This window comes from Pseudonaja textilis, chromosome 2 (assembly GCF_049901715.1).
Source record: "Pseudonaja textilis isolate UNSWEBS1 chromosome 2, rPseTex1.2, whole genome shotgun sequence".
Taxonomy (NCBI): Eukaryota; Metazoa; Chordata; class Lepidosauria; order Squamata; family Elapidae; genus Pseudonaja; species Pseudonaja textilis.
In genome coordinates this window covers 38,768,149-38,784,211 of record NC_141991.1, presented here as the reverse complement: position 1 = coordinate 38,784,211, position 16,063 = coordinate 38,768,149, and the positions used below count along the sequence as shown (strand labels likewise).

Here is a 16,063-nt window from a genome sequence, read left to right as displayed (position 1 = left end):
TATTGACACTCCTGAAATGAATTCCTACAGTGTATGATTCAACTACTATGAATCAAATGCTTCAAACCTTGGGCTAAATAAAAATTTACCTGATGAGCTAATATATAAATATTATGCCCCACATTTCTAGGAGATGCAGCAAGATCTTCACCATTCTCTCCATCTTCAAATTCAACCTCACCTTGCTGATAGGCCTTTTTAATTACTTCTACCTGTAGAAAAAGAGAAACACATTTCACAAGTTTGAAATATATATATGGAAAAAAACAAAATCCAAGTATTTGAGCTGATTCATATTTTCATTTTGTTTCAGATATTCTGAAAATGAAACTTATATGAAGTCATTTTTATTTCCCTCTATCCTTTGAAGCTGAGGATCACTGGCTCAAATTACTGCTACTGCTGTTGGTTTTTAAACAACTATAATTTATATCAGAAATAAACTGACTCAGTGCAATGAACGCCAAAAATAAAGCCTTAAACTTTATCTCCAGCCCACACCATTATTGCTGAATAATATATTCTGTTATACTCTTGACGCAGACAATTACTATAACTATATAGGTTTGAATTCCTTGCTTGCATTTTGTTGTTTGTTTAAAACAGGACAAAAGAATACTTAGACAGCTTTTTAAAAACATCTAAATGACTACTTCAAACCTTTATCTTATAAAGTATTTTAAATAATATACATAATGTCTCATCAACATAGAGATTTTAAGAGGTCCATCAAAATAAGTAAAATAAATCTCAGAATAAAAAAAACACAGTGATAAAATTTCAGCAGTTTTCCTTCTTTTCCTCCCCCACTATTTGGTCTAGTGTATCTAGTGCTAGAGTGTCATAACTTCCCAAGCTTCTACACTGAACTTAAGTGTTGTTGGGCATATTATTCTTAAATATAGGTAGTAATTGAATTATAACCATAACTGGACCACAATTTTCATTGCCATCACTACAGTTATTAAGTGAATCACAAGGTCGTTAAGTGAACCAGGCTTCCTCCACTGATTTTGTCTAAAGCTAGCTAGAAGATCACCTGTCCCTGGGATGCTGCAACCATTGAAAATATGTATTGGTTGCCAAGTGTGCAAATTTTGATTATGTGACCTTGGGTTGCTATACAAGCATTGGTCTTTTTTCAGTGCTATTGTAACTTTAAACAGTTGTTAAATGAATGGTTGTGAGTCAGGGACTATCTTTATATGAAAACAAATGGGACATGTGACTTCTCAGCTAATTATTTCAGCATGTCTTCTTTCAAGTTCTTTCACTCAGTGTTTCACATTGAACATACAAAGTAAAATCCTTTTCTCCATGAACGCTTTTGTTTCATTTTGATCCACTGGGAAGTCTGGCTAACAGAAGAGAAGGAGTAGAACTGCTTTTTTTCATCCCTTCAATTGGCTCCCACCGTACTCATGAAATCCTTCTATCCCTTGGAGCAAATCTTTCAAGATTGCAAAAGGCTAATGGCGAAAATCAATACAAATGTCCTTGCCATCTACCTGTGAGAATGAAATCTGGATATAAATGCCACCATGTTGCCATGATATATTTCTATGTAGTTTAATATAATTTTACCTTACAAAACAAATTTTCTCTTCTCTATTTGATCTGAACATTGCCTGTAACCCACCCACCTCGATACGATAGAACTATATTGCCAGATCACAGTTAAAATTATATTGTGACTGTAATAGAAAATAATGCTTCTTAAGATCTCAAGTTAAGCCAACTTAAAATATACCTGTGTATATACAACAAAGCTCTTTCAATTTACTGCTAAGCATAATAGGGCTCAGTTAAGGAGAGGCCTCAGTTTATAAGATCCAAAATAGTGTGATCTTAATCACACATCTGGCAGCAAGTTAATTTTCCTGCTGTCTAAATTAATGGAAGCAAATTCTTGGAAACATACCAGTTCTTTTGGTCTCATGTTATAAAGGATCCTTTCTGCATTCTCACTGTCATGCCTACTTTCCATTATAGCCAAGAGTAACTTTGAGGCATTATTCTGGGGGAGAAAAAAGGAACTTTAAGGAAAGTAAGCTGATTAAAATATCCATGTATTACAAAAAACAAAAACACATCTAAAGCGCAGATGAATATGACTACTACTTCATGCATTTTCTTTGTTTTTTGACAAAAAAACAAATGAAAAAGTCCAAAAAGTATCTGTATGTACAATGAAGTCTAGAAACCCACTGCTAAAAACCTGTGCTCTTTAAATACTTAAGAAAAATAATTTACATTCAGATCAGGGCTCTGGCAGTACAGTGCACTCAATTTCCAACAGACTACGAAACAGACCTCATTCTTACATAATATTTAACACAGTAAGTAAAGATCATGAATTTTGCATTTACAAAGTCTTGTTTTGCAGAAATACAGATTGCAAAAGTCCATCCCTGCAGTAGCTAACTATTGTTATCATGACTATTTTTTCCTTCCTATAATAATGGATAGGAAGGTTTGTATTTGATCACACACACACACACGTATACACACACACGTATATTTTTTGTTTTCTATTTTGTATCATTGCTTACAGTCTTTGGGAACTGAACAGCATATAAATAATAAAATGTCACACAGCAATCTACATTGAAAACGTTAGGTTATGACTAACAAATTCTAGCGAGTTATTTGTATAAATGTCCTTTGAACTACAATGTTTAAAACTTATGATTCTGTGAACTGCAATTCCCACCATAAAGTATCACTACATAAAGATTGTTTTATTGCAGTTTGTTTTCTTATCTATAGACCTGAATCACCTGCTCCCTAATGTTTAAATTTTCTATAGAGTTTCAGTTACAAGGCATGTGCCAATCCTATCTGATAGAGCAGATTCATGACATATTTTGTGATGACTATCCTGGTTCCTTCAATTTCATAAATTGGGGACTGCATTTTAATGGTTAGTTAAACATACAAGAAATAAATTAATCTGCATCCTTGCAAATTTACATTAGGTCATGTTTAATTAATTTAGTGTAGTTTAAGTCTTATTCAAACTTAATTCCTGTACATACTACCTTGTCTAAGACATTTAGTGAATTTCTTGGGCTTACTGAGAGTTTGCACAACCATTTTGAGCATAAATGTTTGTTTTCTCTTGCAATAATGATCATTTTCATGGTTAAAGTATCTACTTACCTTCAGCTCTAATACAAGATCCATCCTCTTTTTTCCAAGGGGGTTGATGTCATTGAGAATTAATGCTGTAATTATATCAATACCATTGGACTCATGAGTAGCAATGCAGTTCTACATGAAGGGCGTGGTAGTGGAAAAAGATAACAATATATAGTATGATTATTTTACAAAAAAAACCCTGCAAATTAGGAGGGGAATTGTTTGGAAAATTCTGGCTTAGTTAAGATGTAATATAAATGTAATCACAAATTTATTTTAAGTTACTATTTACCATAGAATAGAGAAGAATGTAGTCTGAAATATTATTGGAGAAAGACCAGGGACTTTCAACAAAACAGACACCTGAGCCATAATTCAGTACATGTAGTGGTGTTGTAGTAACATTTCTAAATAATGATTGTAAATGTCAATATGTGTATGAACCTATGTGTATGATTATGTATAATAAAATAATTATGCGTTCATTTGGAACTTCGAAAAAGCAGTGCGCAGTGAAATTTGGTTTGATGTAGTGGTTAAAAACAAACAAACTAGAAACCCAGAGACTCTAAGTTCTAATTCTACTTTAGGCACAAAAGCAGCAAGATGATTTGGGGCCAGTCACTCCCTCTCAGCCCTCAGAAGTAAAGGGCAAAGGCAAATCACTTCCAAAATGTTGCAGAAAAACTTTCAGGGACTTATTCAAGCATGAGTCAAGATTGATTTAGAGCTACCCACCTGAATGCCCACACAGACAAAGGAGATTTGTAATTTGGTAACAACTGAGCAAAGTCGTTTACCTATAATTCTTTTTCCCTAATAGGAAATTTCCATGCTAGCAAACCATTCCTTTCCACCACTGCCATAATCCTCAGTGTAGGTGGGCCTCCGGTCATACTATGCACCCATAAAATCACATGCTTATTTGTTTTCTTAATGCTCCAAGTTGAAACTTAAACATTGCAAAATACTAACAGGAATTCTCAGTGTTCCAAGTTGGCCTCTCAATTTGCACCAAGCCAGCTAGACCTCCCATTTGCCCCAACTACAATACCTGATTTTCATGACATGGTCCCTGGCAGTACTCTGTCAAACTTTCCAGAGTTTGATTGATCAATGCTACATTTTTCTCATTAATGTACAGCCCAAGCAGTCCAAGTCCTCCAGTTGTACTTCCACAAATACAATCTAAAAACTGTAATGTCTCACACACTAGGTTGTAATTAGTCTTGTTGTTTTGGCAACGGAGGAAGTTCTAGAGAAGGGCATAGCAATAACAGAGAAAGAAAAAAGTTATGAATTTCATTTTTTTAACATAAAAACAGTTTATTCCCACAATTTTTCAAATTCAATGGTATCTACTGGCATCTGTACTAGAAACACTTGTCTATCAACCCATGTACAGGGCAAAACAGTCCTCTGTATATTCTGTTGTATGTATGAGTAGACTTTCCCATCTAAATAGCAGTGCGTAATTCTGCTGCGGTCTTTGAGAAGCATATTTACAATAGGCACCAACAGCAGAAGCAGAGAGATCTGAACGGTCCCTTGCATGTTTTTTTTTTTTTTTTTTGGCACATAGATGGGATGAAAAGGAACAAGGCATCAGAACCTCCCCAATCTTTTTTCTCCAGTGCTTGCTAAATCATCTTTGCCACATTGGTGGCATCTTTGTCAGTATTCCTGGAAAAGAGCAGGACAAATCACCAATCCTTTGAACTTCTTCTACTTTCTGTTCATCTGTTCTCTTTCAGGGGACAAGCTGAAACAAAAGACCTACCCACCCAAAAGGAAATAACATTGGGTTCAGCCAGATAATCTTTCCCAAAATGTGTTAAGATTTGCAAACGGTAATGCTTTTCTTCAACTACTAGGTGCAAAGTTAATGAATGGCAGGTGTTTCTTTTGTTTTTCAGGGTTCACTGGTGGAATATTGAAATCCTTATGAGTTCTCTGGTGTAGTCAGGGATTCAGCTGTTCTGCCCGTTTCTTCTTCTAATCCAACTGATAGAGAAAGTGTTAAAAAGTCGTGGTGTTTCTTTTTTCCTACTGGCCTACTACTGTGGGAAGACGTTAAATATGAGTGGGAGTCAATGGACCCGTTGAAAAGATTAATCAATAGAAACCACTTTCCCCAAATACCCAGCCACAGAAAGGAAAATAACTGGAGCTTGTCTTTCCAGGGTGGACGGGAAGGATAAAGAAGCAGGAGAGTTCACGGTTTGGGGCTGTAGTAAACAAAGTCAAGACAAAATAGATCACAGCTATTCTGTAAATAAGAAGCAGAAGTCTGTAAAGGGAGTTCCTTGAACCTGTTTCACTTCTAGCCAGTTTACATGCCAGTGTCAAGCAGTTTCAAGCTGCAGTATGGAAAAGCCCTAAGGTAAATCATCAGGGAACGATCAAAGAAAATAAAAATGCTTTTCAGATGATTTGGGGTTTCACAGCAAAAATCCAAATAATTTCGCACACAACAGTTTAGGTCTAAGATGAAATACTCTTATCTCTGAGGTGGGCAAGTTATAGGCTCCAGACGTTTGTACTTCCTGCCCAATTTTGTAGCCTCCATTAGCTACCACATTCCCACAAGGAAGCCAAGAAGGAGAAAATACTATCACACAACTTCAAATTAGATAATCCTTTGCTGCTCTGTGAGTGGGGCTTTCCGGTTCATAACATAACTATATGTGTTAAGAGCAACAGTTCCATACAGCAAGGCATCAACTAGGGAGAGACAGGGAAAGGGAAAATTAAGGGGATGAATAAAAGCAAAAATAGTGGTCTAATTATTACTAACAAATTATCCCTTGTTCTCAGTTTAAGAAATCCAACTCTTTTCAGAAGACAGAATTGTTAGATGTGTTCTTAGGTACCACTTTCTGGGTTGCTAGGCACTTTTGAAATTTGAGAAGATGTTAATGGATGTTCTTACAGTATGGTTGCTGGGGAGTGTTTCGCTAGTCCCAAAGTGCTTGTTTACTAGTAGTTGAGAATATTTTCCTCCTTCTTCACCTCCTACAATACCTTAACTACTTCAGTCCATCCATTCCTCCATCCACCCAAATAAAGATGAGGTTTGAGGCTGGTGCTAGTTTTGGCAATGTGCTAGCTTCTCAACTCATTAATAAAAAACATTCAAAAGTCAGATCAGACAAAGTAAGGTGTCACCAGACACATTGGGGCTCATGACTGTGTTTCATAGATGGCAAATGCATGTGTACCTGCAAATCCCGGTTGTGGTTTTCACACAGCAACTGCAAAAACCGTAAGATGGGCTGCATTATTGTGATGACAGGGCTCATCTCCAGCTCATCTTTGTTTTTATCTGCCACAGACTGTGCTCCTTCTACAGCTGAATAATGATCATCGGGATCGGCTTCTCTTCGGTAGGTGTTAAATGCTTTCCTTGTAGCGGTGGAGGCCTCAACCAACTGATCTCTCACTTCCTCTGTTATTTGGGTCAGGGGTTCCCTTAATGCTATAATGTACAATGACAAATCCCATTAGCAAATAACGGTGAGGTCCCCTTCACCATTTCCAGAAAACTTCACATCTTTGCCATTTAGCATTTTGCCTTTTTGTAGTAAAAGGATCTAGATTAGAATAAGCTTAACAAGCCAGCCCAATTCATCTCATTTCTTAGCAGTGCATAGAAACAACCTCAAAAAGACAATTCTCCGTAGATTAAAATAAACATAAATACAGTCATTAAAAGTTTTAGTACATGATGCTTAGTTATTGTAAAACAGACTTGCTGACAGGGGTCTAGAAACTGCCACCGAAACGCCTAGTACATGAAACACTATTAAGTCCTAATTTTCTCTCTGTGTTCACTGAAAGTATAGTAAAATTCTTTTGGATAAATATAAATTCCTCCTCCTTTTACACTTCAGCATATTGGATTGGATCCAGATTCCGTCGTGATTAGAGCAGACTGCTCAGATTTAATGAAACTCAAGACAGTCACTGATTCAAATGAGCATAGTTTACATATGACAAAGCAACAGACATTATGGATCATGGTTAGGATGCTAGACTAGCGCCAGGGAGACCTGGGTTCTAGACTTCCCTTGAACATGGGAGCTAACTAGATTATCTTAGGGTAGTTACTTCCTCTCAGCCCTAATTGGCATCAGGAAAAGGCAGCTGAAAAACCACCTCTGCTTTAGAATAGAATAACAGAATTGGAAGGGACCTAGGTGGTCGTTTAGTCCAACCCCTGATTAGGCAGGAAACCATCACATTTCAGACAAATGGCATAATATGTAAGGCAGGGGTGTCTAACCTTGGCAACTTAAATACTTGTGGACTTCAACTTTGTGGAATTGAAGTCCACAAGTCTTAAAGTTGCCAAGGTTGGAGATCCCTATGTTAAGGGTCTGCTATGACAACAAAAGCAACTGTAATGCCAAAAAAAAAAAAAAAAAAGACCTTGCAGTCAAGTCGGATAAATGCTGGAAACAGCAACCACCATTTTAATAATGACCAATTGTGGATGCAGTTTATTCTCATGCTGTCATTTTTTTTAATTGCTTAAGGAATAAAAATCCAAGTTCTGCTTGGACAGGGATTCAAGTTATCAAAAGAAGAGGCAACCATGCCTCCCTGCCTGCCCTCCACTGATTTCTTAACCATCTATGAGGAAGAATTCTTCAAAATAGTATAGCCAGGAACGTACTGACAAAAATCCTGTGAAATGCTCAGGTTTCCCCTTTTTATGTAATCAGTCCTGGGCATGTCCTGCTGGGCAATAAATATGTGAAGGTTAGAGTGTGTGTGTGTGTGTACATATGTGTGTGTATCCCCGTTTCCCCATGTCCCACTTCCCCCATCTGTACATCTACTGGAAGCCTTATTACAAAACAGGGTAGATCCTGAAGCAAGAAAATAATACAGGTAGCCCTCAACCGCAATCGAGCCCAACATTTTAGTTGTAAAGTGAGACCTTTGTTAAGCGAGTTTTGCCCCATTTCACGATCTTTCTTGCCACTGTTGTTAAATGAATCTGGCTTCCCCATTGACTTTGCTTGTCAGAACGTCACAAAAGGTGATTGTGTGATGCCCCCCCCCCCGACACTGCAACCATCATAAATGTGAGTCAGTTGCCAAGCACCTGAGTTTTGATCATGTGACTTTGGGGATGCTGCAGTGGTCGTAACTGTGAAAAACAGTCGTAAGTAGCTTTGAGTCGTAAGTAGCTTTTGAACTAAACAAAATGTTGTAAGTCAAGGATTACTTGCATGAATTGACTTGTAGAACTTTTGCTTAAAATCAACCACTTTTAAAATAAGGCACGCTATTTAAAATTAGAGATTATCCTCTGAGCATTCTTCACCATTCATGAAAAGCATCTAGGGTTTTCAGCAGGGATATCTGCACTGATTTAAGCTTCCTGGTCTTTCATTTCTAGAAGTGTAGTTTATGCTTATGGAGTCATCAAGTTTACACTCACCCCAACTCACAGGTAATTACCACATAGGGATGAACCTTACTTCTTTGGGGTAAATATGGTGCTTATTTTATCCACTGGATCCACAGTTAATGCATCTGTTTATTTTTACTTAAAATATGTAGTATAAAAATACCAATCTTCTGCTCTTCAAAATTATGTCCTTACCATATACGTATTTACAAACTGTATATGGCTGTCTAACACATTGGTTCATATTCTTGATGACTTGGAACAACTTCCTAGTGCATAAACTATTAAATATGAGGAACAATCTATTTTATTTCATCCTTATTGGCAATATGTACTGATCCATCATAGTCGCATGTCAGAGCAGTGCACCAAGTGATAGAGAAGTTTAAAATTTAATTCCTAAGGTGCATCTTAATTCATACGAGAATGGTGGCTCTCATGGTTAGGATGTTGGGTTGGAGATTAGCAAGTCTGCATTCAAGATGAGCTTTTTTTTTTTTTTTGCTTCAGTTCCTGCTGGGGACATGAAAGGAATCCCCAATTGGGTGTCCCCCCCACCCCCGGAGAATGGTGATGTCACCAACTAATCTTTCCAACCAGGAAGTGGTTGAAAAAAAACCTAATTCATCTTTAGATTGAATTGAGAAAGTCTGCTTTTAATAACAGAATTCTAGATCCTACTGCCTGCAGAGCAAAGAATGTTATATGAAAAGATGAAGCAACACTCAAGCTGGCTGGCATGCTAATATTGAGAATACCTGTCACCATTTCAGTAATTGCCATATCCCAAAAAATTGAAAAAGGAAGATGATGTCATGGTAGGATAGCACTCTTTTCCTTCTGTGGACCAAAATCATAGGATCAATAAAATACTTAATCAGATGATTATTTACTTTCAATTGGGCATATTCTACTGTAGCTCCTAAACCTACCTCTCTTCCTTGCTGGCACATCTCTGTCGGAGTCGTCATCTTTCTTTTTGTTTCCCAAATCACTGGTATTAACTGTGACTGTGGCCTTGATTTCTTGCTGAGCAACTTTCATACGATCATAAAAAACTTTGAAGAATTTTTCTGATTTCTTATCTTCCATTAAGCGACAAAAAAAGGAGTGCTGTAGCAAAATAAAAGCCCAGGAAACTGATAGTTTAGAAATAAAAATGAAATCTTTGTAATATCAAAGACATAAATTTTCAAAAAACTAAATGCGCTCTCTGTGAGCTCCACAATCATTGACTGAGCTACTGCAATATTACTAAATAAAAACTGTTCAAGATAAAGAATTATAACCTCACAGCCAGCTTAGAATTATGAAACAACTATCCACAACTGCTAATTCAGAGTTAAGAGCAGAAAAAGTAAAAAACAGTGAGTATGGAATAGTTTCTCCACAATATGGTTTGTTGCAACTATTGCAGCTGTTAAGCATATAATACCATGCCCTAACAAGAATAACAAAATAACAAGAGTAACAGAATAATAGAGCTGGAAGGGACCATAGAGGTCTTCTAGTCCAACCCCCTGCACAAGCAGGAAACCTTATACCACCATTCCACACAAGTGGCTGCCCAGTCTCTTCTTAAAAGCTTCCAGTGATGCAATACCCACAACTTCTGAAGGGAAGCTATTCCAGTGGTTAATTGTTCTCACAGTTGGGAAATTTCTTCTTAATTCCAGGTTGCTTCTCTCCTTGATTAGTTTCCATCCATTGTTTCTTGTCCTGCCTTCTGGGTGCTTTGGAAAATAGGCTGACCATCTCTTCTATTACATAACATGTAGAACTGCTGCACCCCAAAGGATTGAAGATATAGAAGCAATGGTATGCAATACAGTACATATGCTGATCATAACAAAGCTGCACTGTTATACAAGCTGTATACTCACTACTTTACATGTAAGGATCATGCAAGGAGCTCACCTGTGATTCCATTTCACTTCAATATGTGAGTAGCTGTTATATCTTTCCTTTACCAATATTACACAATCCTATTAAGGGAGCCTAATCCAGGAAGCCCCCATTGGCACTTGCCCAAAATTTGCCCAACAACTTTCACGTCCATTCCCAATAGAAAGCCAAGTGGGGGCCTTGAAAGCCCAGTTATAGGAAGATATATAAATGACCCTATAAAAAGGTGCCATTGAATTACATCAACAATGGACAATCCTGAATAAGATTTGCATCTCACTTGGTGTCTGCCAGGACTCTGTATAAATGGGGCACAGTATCCTCCCCTCATTGTGACAGTGGGTTCCCACATCAAACTCACATGATGACTGGCTGTAAAATGAGGGCACTATCTGGTCTGTGTGTATATACATACATACATACATACATACATACATACATACATGTTTTCATAGATTTTCATGGGTACAGGTATGCAGGTCTTGGCGTATTCTGTTTTTTTCCTGCATGCTCTCAATCTTACATGGGAAAAGATCTGAACACGCTAAGACCTGCACATATATATATAGTATTCAGCTTTGTTCAGTATTTTCCCACGTCACTATAGTTGTGCTTTTAAAGTTGTAGCACCATTTCGGCAGAATCTCATCTGCCACCATCAGGCTTCATCCAGGTTTCTTTTTTGTCATAATCACAATGTCATATGCCTCTCTTTCCTTCTGAAAGCTTTAACAACTCTCATGTATTGGGTAGCATTCACAATCGGATCATTTACTATGATGTGTTACAAGCTGTTAGGAACCTTTCACAAATACTGGCCATTACAAAATGAGAATTCAGTTTAAGCACATTCATATTCCCATCATATATTTATTTTTGATACCCAATAAATTTCTGAATACTGTATATATTGCAGATAAGCCAAGAATTTTAGTTGCCAAAATATATCCCCCAAATTGGGTTGGCTTATCGGCAGATGGTCTTATCAGCATATATACAATATGTGTATCTTGTACATATTTTCATACAAAATAAGTTCATCCACAGATAAATCAACCTCAAACTGAATAGCAGTTTCCATGTTTTAATTCCATAGTATACCAGGGAACTGCTGTTGAAATGGTAAAAACTTAGCATGAACTATGAGTGATATAGCAATGCAGCTAACCTATTAGAACGAAAAGCTGAATTAATGATGCCTTAAGGATGGTTTTGTTCATATTAGATTTTGCTCATATTTGTGAATTTTCACATTTATCCTATGTATTAGAAACATTTACCTCAAATAGGGTTACCTAGGTTTGTGCTGTAGTTATAATTATTTATTTATACCATAGTGCTAACTTAGATAACAGGAAACATGAAAATTTGCATAAAGAAGTTTGGCTTTCACTCAAATTCAGTAATCAGAAACTCCCTACTGTCTTCTTGTTTTAACCTGACATTGCAGGTCTGTAGCCAGCATTCTATACAGGCTATAAAATTCTAACCTCTATAAATTCTATATAATTTATTTATTTAAATGCCTGAGAAAAGAATTCCTTATGTAAAGCATTCATTTTCAGTGGGAAAAAAAATTGAAGTGTAATTTTTGTCTCGATTATTAACAGTAAGAAATATTTTGCTAAACATTTATCCTTATCCTTTTTTGGGATGTGATTGTATGAGTTTTGTAATACCAACATAGTCAGCTTGGTCTATCGAAGGAGTCTCCAAGCTATACTGGCTGGGGAATTCTAGAAGTTAAAGCCTACAAGTCTTAAAAGTTGCCAAATTTGGAGACCCCTAATCTAGCGGTTAAAAAAACAGGCTAGGAACCAGGAAACTGAGTTCTAGCCCTGCCTTGGACATAAAAGCCAGCTGGGTGACTTCAGTCTAATCCCAATTCACCTCACAGAACTGTTGTGTGGGGAAAATAGGAAGACAAAGGCATATGTTTTCTGCCCTGAGTTATTTATAAAACATAATAAAGGTGGGATTAAAAGAACTTTAAAAGTGTCTGATCCATTTTCATATTTCAAAAGTGATTAAAGAGCCTCATGTTGCTTGAAAAGTACTTGAAAAGTATGTCTAGTTTGATGAAAAGAAGGACTAGGGGTGACATGCTGGCAGTGTTCCAATATCTCAGGGGCTGCCACAAAAAAGAGGGAATCAAGCTATTTATTCTCCAAAGCCTCTGAGGTCAGGACAAGAAGCAATGGGTGGAAACTAATCAAGGACAGAAGCAGCCTAGAACTAAGGAGAATTTTCCTGACAGTTAGAACAATTAATAAATGGAAGGACTTGCCTCCAGAAGTTGTGGATACTTCAACACTGGAAGTTTTAAAGAAGAGACAGGACAACCATTTGTTTGAAATGGTATAAGGCTTCCTGACTGAGCTAGGGGGTTGGACTGGAAGACCTCCAAGGTCCATTTCCAAAGCTGTTATTCTGTTCTCTGTTTTTCAAAAACAGATCATGCCAAACAAATCTTATTTCAAAAGCTTGAATTTATATCACTTATGGTTGAGCCAATAATTGATAGTAAGACAGCAGTGAAGTACTGTAGATTACAATATCAGCTCTTTCCAGCTCTATGTGATCAGAGCAGCATCCTTTCATCAGATGCCACTTCTAAAGAAAAATACAAGAACATACCAAGAATCCAAATCACTTACAGTAATATAACTGAAGCAAAAAACCAGACTTGCATGAAGTAAGAATTTTGAAAATGTATTTTTCACAGATAAACATTTAAAGACTGATTTATCACGTACAACACAGGATGAGGGCAATACTGAAAACTAAAGAAACCCTGTTAGGTTGGTTAGCATTAGACAGAATAGAATAGACAGTTCTCCCACAGAAGATTAGCATTTCAGCTGACTTTTAGCCAACCACTTGAATGTATTTATTTTAATTTTATTTTTCTTCTTCTTGTGCCATATTCATCATCAGATGTTGGTGATCATGTTGGCGATCCTATTTTTATCAACGGCCGCATGAAAAAGTGCTGTTGAGTTTTGTCCAAACCAGTTCCTTAGATTTTGAAGCCATGATGTTCTTCTTCTGCCTGGACCCCATTTGCCTTCAATCTTTCCTTGAGGGATTAAGTGAAGTATGCTGTATTTTTCTGGGTTGCATCACATGCCTAAAATATTCTAACTTTCACTTTTTAATGGTTTTGATGATTTCCCTTGGCTTTCCCAGGTGGCTTATAACCTCCTCATTTCTGATATTGTCATCCCAATTTAATTTTATATCCCACCTTTATTATTTTTATAAATAAGGAAATGAACATATCTAATACTCTTCCTTCCTCCCATTTTTCTCACAACAACCACCCTGTGAGGCAAGTTGGGATGAGAGAGAATGATCGGCTCAAGATCACCTTCATTAGGATCTATTTAGCTTCTTCCTAACTTTTACTGAACATAAGCTTGTCTTTACACTTACATTCAAATATTACACTACAAAGCCAACAAAAACATTTTAGATTTAGATGTTCATTAGACAGCCTTTCTCTTGTCCTGAAACCATCTATTGGCCACTTCTGTTGATGAAATACCATAACTGAATTAAACTTTTATTACTATTCTATGCATGGAAATGGATTAGGGCAAGGGAGCTTTCACAGCCAGCAAGGCATATCTGGTGAGGGATTTCTCTTTCGTTCCTTAAGAGTTATGATAAGGAACTACATTAGGGGTCTTCAAACTTGACAGCTTTAAGACTTGTGGACTTCAACTCCCAGAATTCCTCCTCCAGTCATGTTAGCTCAGGAATTCTGGGAGTTGAAGTCCACAAGTCTAAAACTTGCCAATTCTGATTTAAAATAACCAGAAGCACCAGTAGATTACCCACAATTAGAGACTGTAATTTTAGCATACAGTCCAGTATTAGTGATGTTGTGTCAAATCAATCCTCAGAACTGAGGACAGAGTTACTAGTAGTTTTCTTCCACTGGGAGCAATCTACACTGTCAAATGGGCCATGGCTACCTACTTGATTTCTGAAAAAGTCTTGCATGAGATGAGTCTCTGCAGCCCAAATGCTAATTAGCTTCCTGCTTTATACTAGGGACAAACATCCAGGGCAAGCATAGAAAGCAACAGAAAAGGGAAGAAGATTTCAAGTGAGCAAAGGGTGGATTAATGTGCAAAAATTACAGGTAATATCACAAGTTCTATTTTTTTTCCCCTTGCACTGATTAAAATGTAGCAGAACAACCAGATGGTTCTGAGTCTGTGGGAGTCGTGGGACTACAATTTCAATATTTTTTTAAAAAAAAATACCACTTTCTTCACACATTTAACACAGCTGCAGCAAACACACACCCACAGAAGTATAGTGAGCCTTTAAACCACACATTATCGGTACAGGAGAGAGAGAGAGAGAGAGAGAGAGAGAGAGACATCCTACTTCCTTCCTGAATGAAGGATTCGTATGTGGGTGTGAGAACAAGGACATTTTACTGGCTCCTGAAAGTCAGCAACCCTTAAATATATATTGGAAGAGATAGCACAGAAAAGGGAACTGAAGAAAACCATGGCAACCAGTCAGTCCACCTACCCACACCACCCACTAGCTTCATTTGCTGACGCATAAAAAAAAAATGACCAAAAGATCTCAAGCTGTCTCTACCAGCTTGAGAAGGTGAGCAAACCCTCAGAGCTCATTAAATTCCTCCCTTTGCTTGTTTTGTATGCCTGCAGCTACTAGCCAGTTGAATATAAATAGAAGTTATATAACATCCTTGTTGATTCCTGTGCAAAAAAAACAAAAAAAGGAGCATGACCTTGTTTTAAAAAGCCTGCTTTTTCCTGCTTATCAGAGACTAATCCTTATAGGGATTAACCTGAATCCACCTGTAGCTGATTTAAATGCCGAAAGAAAGTTACATTAAAAAGAAGAAAGCCCCGTGCTGTTCTGTCCTGATTTTCTGAGACACTCTAAAATTTGTATATTAATTACCTGGGCAAATCTCATTTTAGGAAGCCATTTTAATTAGCCTGGATAATTGTATTTCTTTTATACCTACAGAAGAGAAGACTGGACTATGATTTCCATGTGTAACAAATAAATCAAAAATTAAAAACTAAAGATAAAACTGAACAGGTTTGCTGTCAATTCTCTTCCTCTCCTTTTACACCATTGGTATTTTGTTCATCCATATCTCCTCCACAGTCACATATGATGATTTGACTACCCATCAACAGGAAAGTTAGCTAGTTAGTTTGGTACTTGAAAGTTATTCTGAGCTTCTGTCTAAGGAAAGTCTGAGTCTGTATGCTGCTCATTACCCAAATGCTGTTGCTGATCCACCTCTTCTAGCTACAGTATTACAGGAATGAATGATGCTTTAGAACAGACGACCAGTACACTGTGCAACTTGGAATAACTGTGCTTTTATCAGGCTGTTAAACAGCTTTTAAGACTTTTCTATTTAGATACGAGCCAGGGGCTGGGGGAGAATAAGCAATGTGGTTGGTTTTCTATATGTGGAGATGAGGGAAAGAGAATAGATTTGTTGTTTTGGAACAGAAAAGAATTGAAGATGGCTTAAATAATACTCCTGCCTATCAAACTTCTTTCTCTTACATTTTTCTTACCTCA

At 37.0% G+C, this 16,063-nt stretch overlaps 1 protein-coding gene across 5 annotated transcripts in view; it reads right to left on the bottom strand.

Moving 5' to 3' along the window:
- ITPR1 (inositol 1,4,5-trisphosphate receptor type 1) overlaps positions 1–16,063 on the bottom strand; it is a 245,219-nt gene that overhangs the window by 57,348 nt on the left and 171,808 nt on the right. For all 5 annotated transcript variants that reach the window (XM_087923707.1, XM_087923703.1, XM_087923705.1 and 2 more), the window contains 6 exons: positions 9,496–9,676; positions 6,363–6,619; positions 4,196–4,396; positions 3,163–3,273; positions 1,922–2,017; positions 90–212 (listed from right to left, as the gene is read on the bottom strand). In XM_087923707.1, the coding sequence (XP_087779833.1) occupies positions 90–212; positions 1,922–2,017; positions 3,163–3,273; positions 4,196–4,396; positions 6,363–6,619; positions 9,496–9,676 (969 nt within the window). The remainder of the gene's footprint in view (positions 1–89; positions 213–1,921; positions 2,018–3,162; positions 3,274–4,195; positions 4,397–6,362; positions 6,620–9,495; positions 9,677–16,063) is intronic.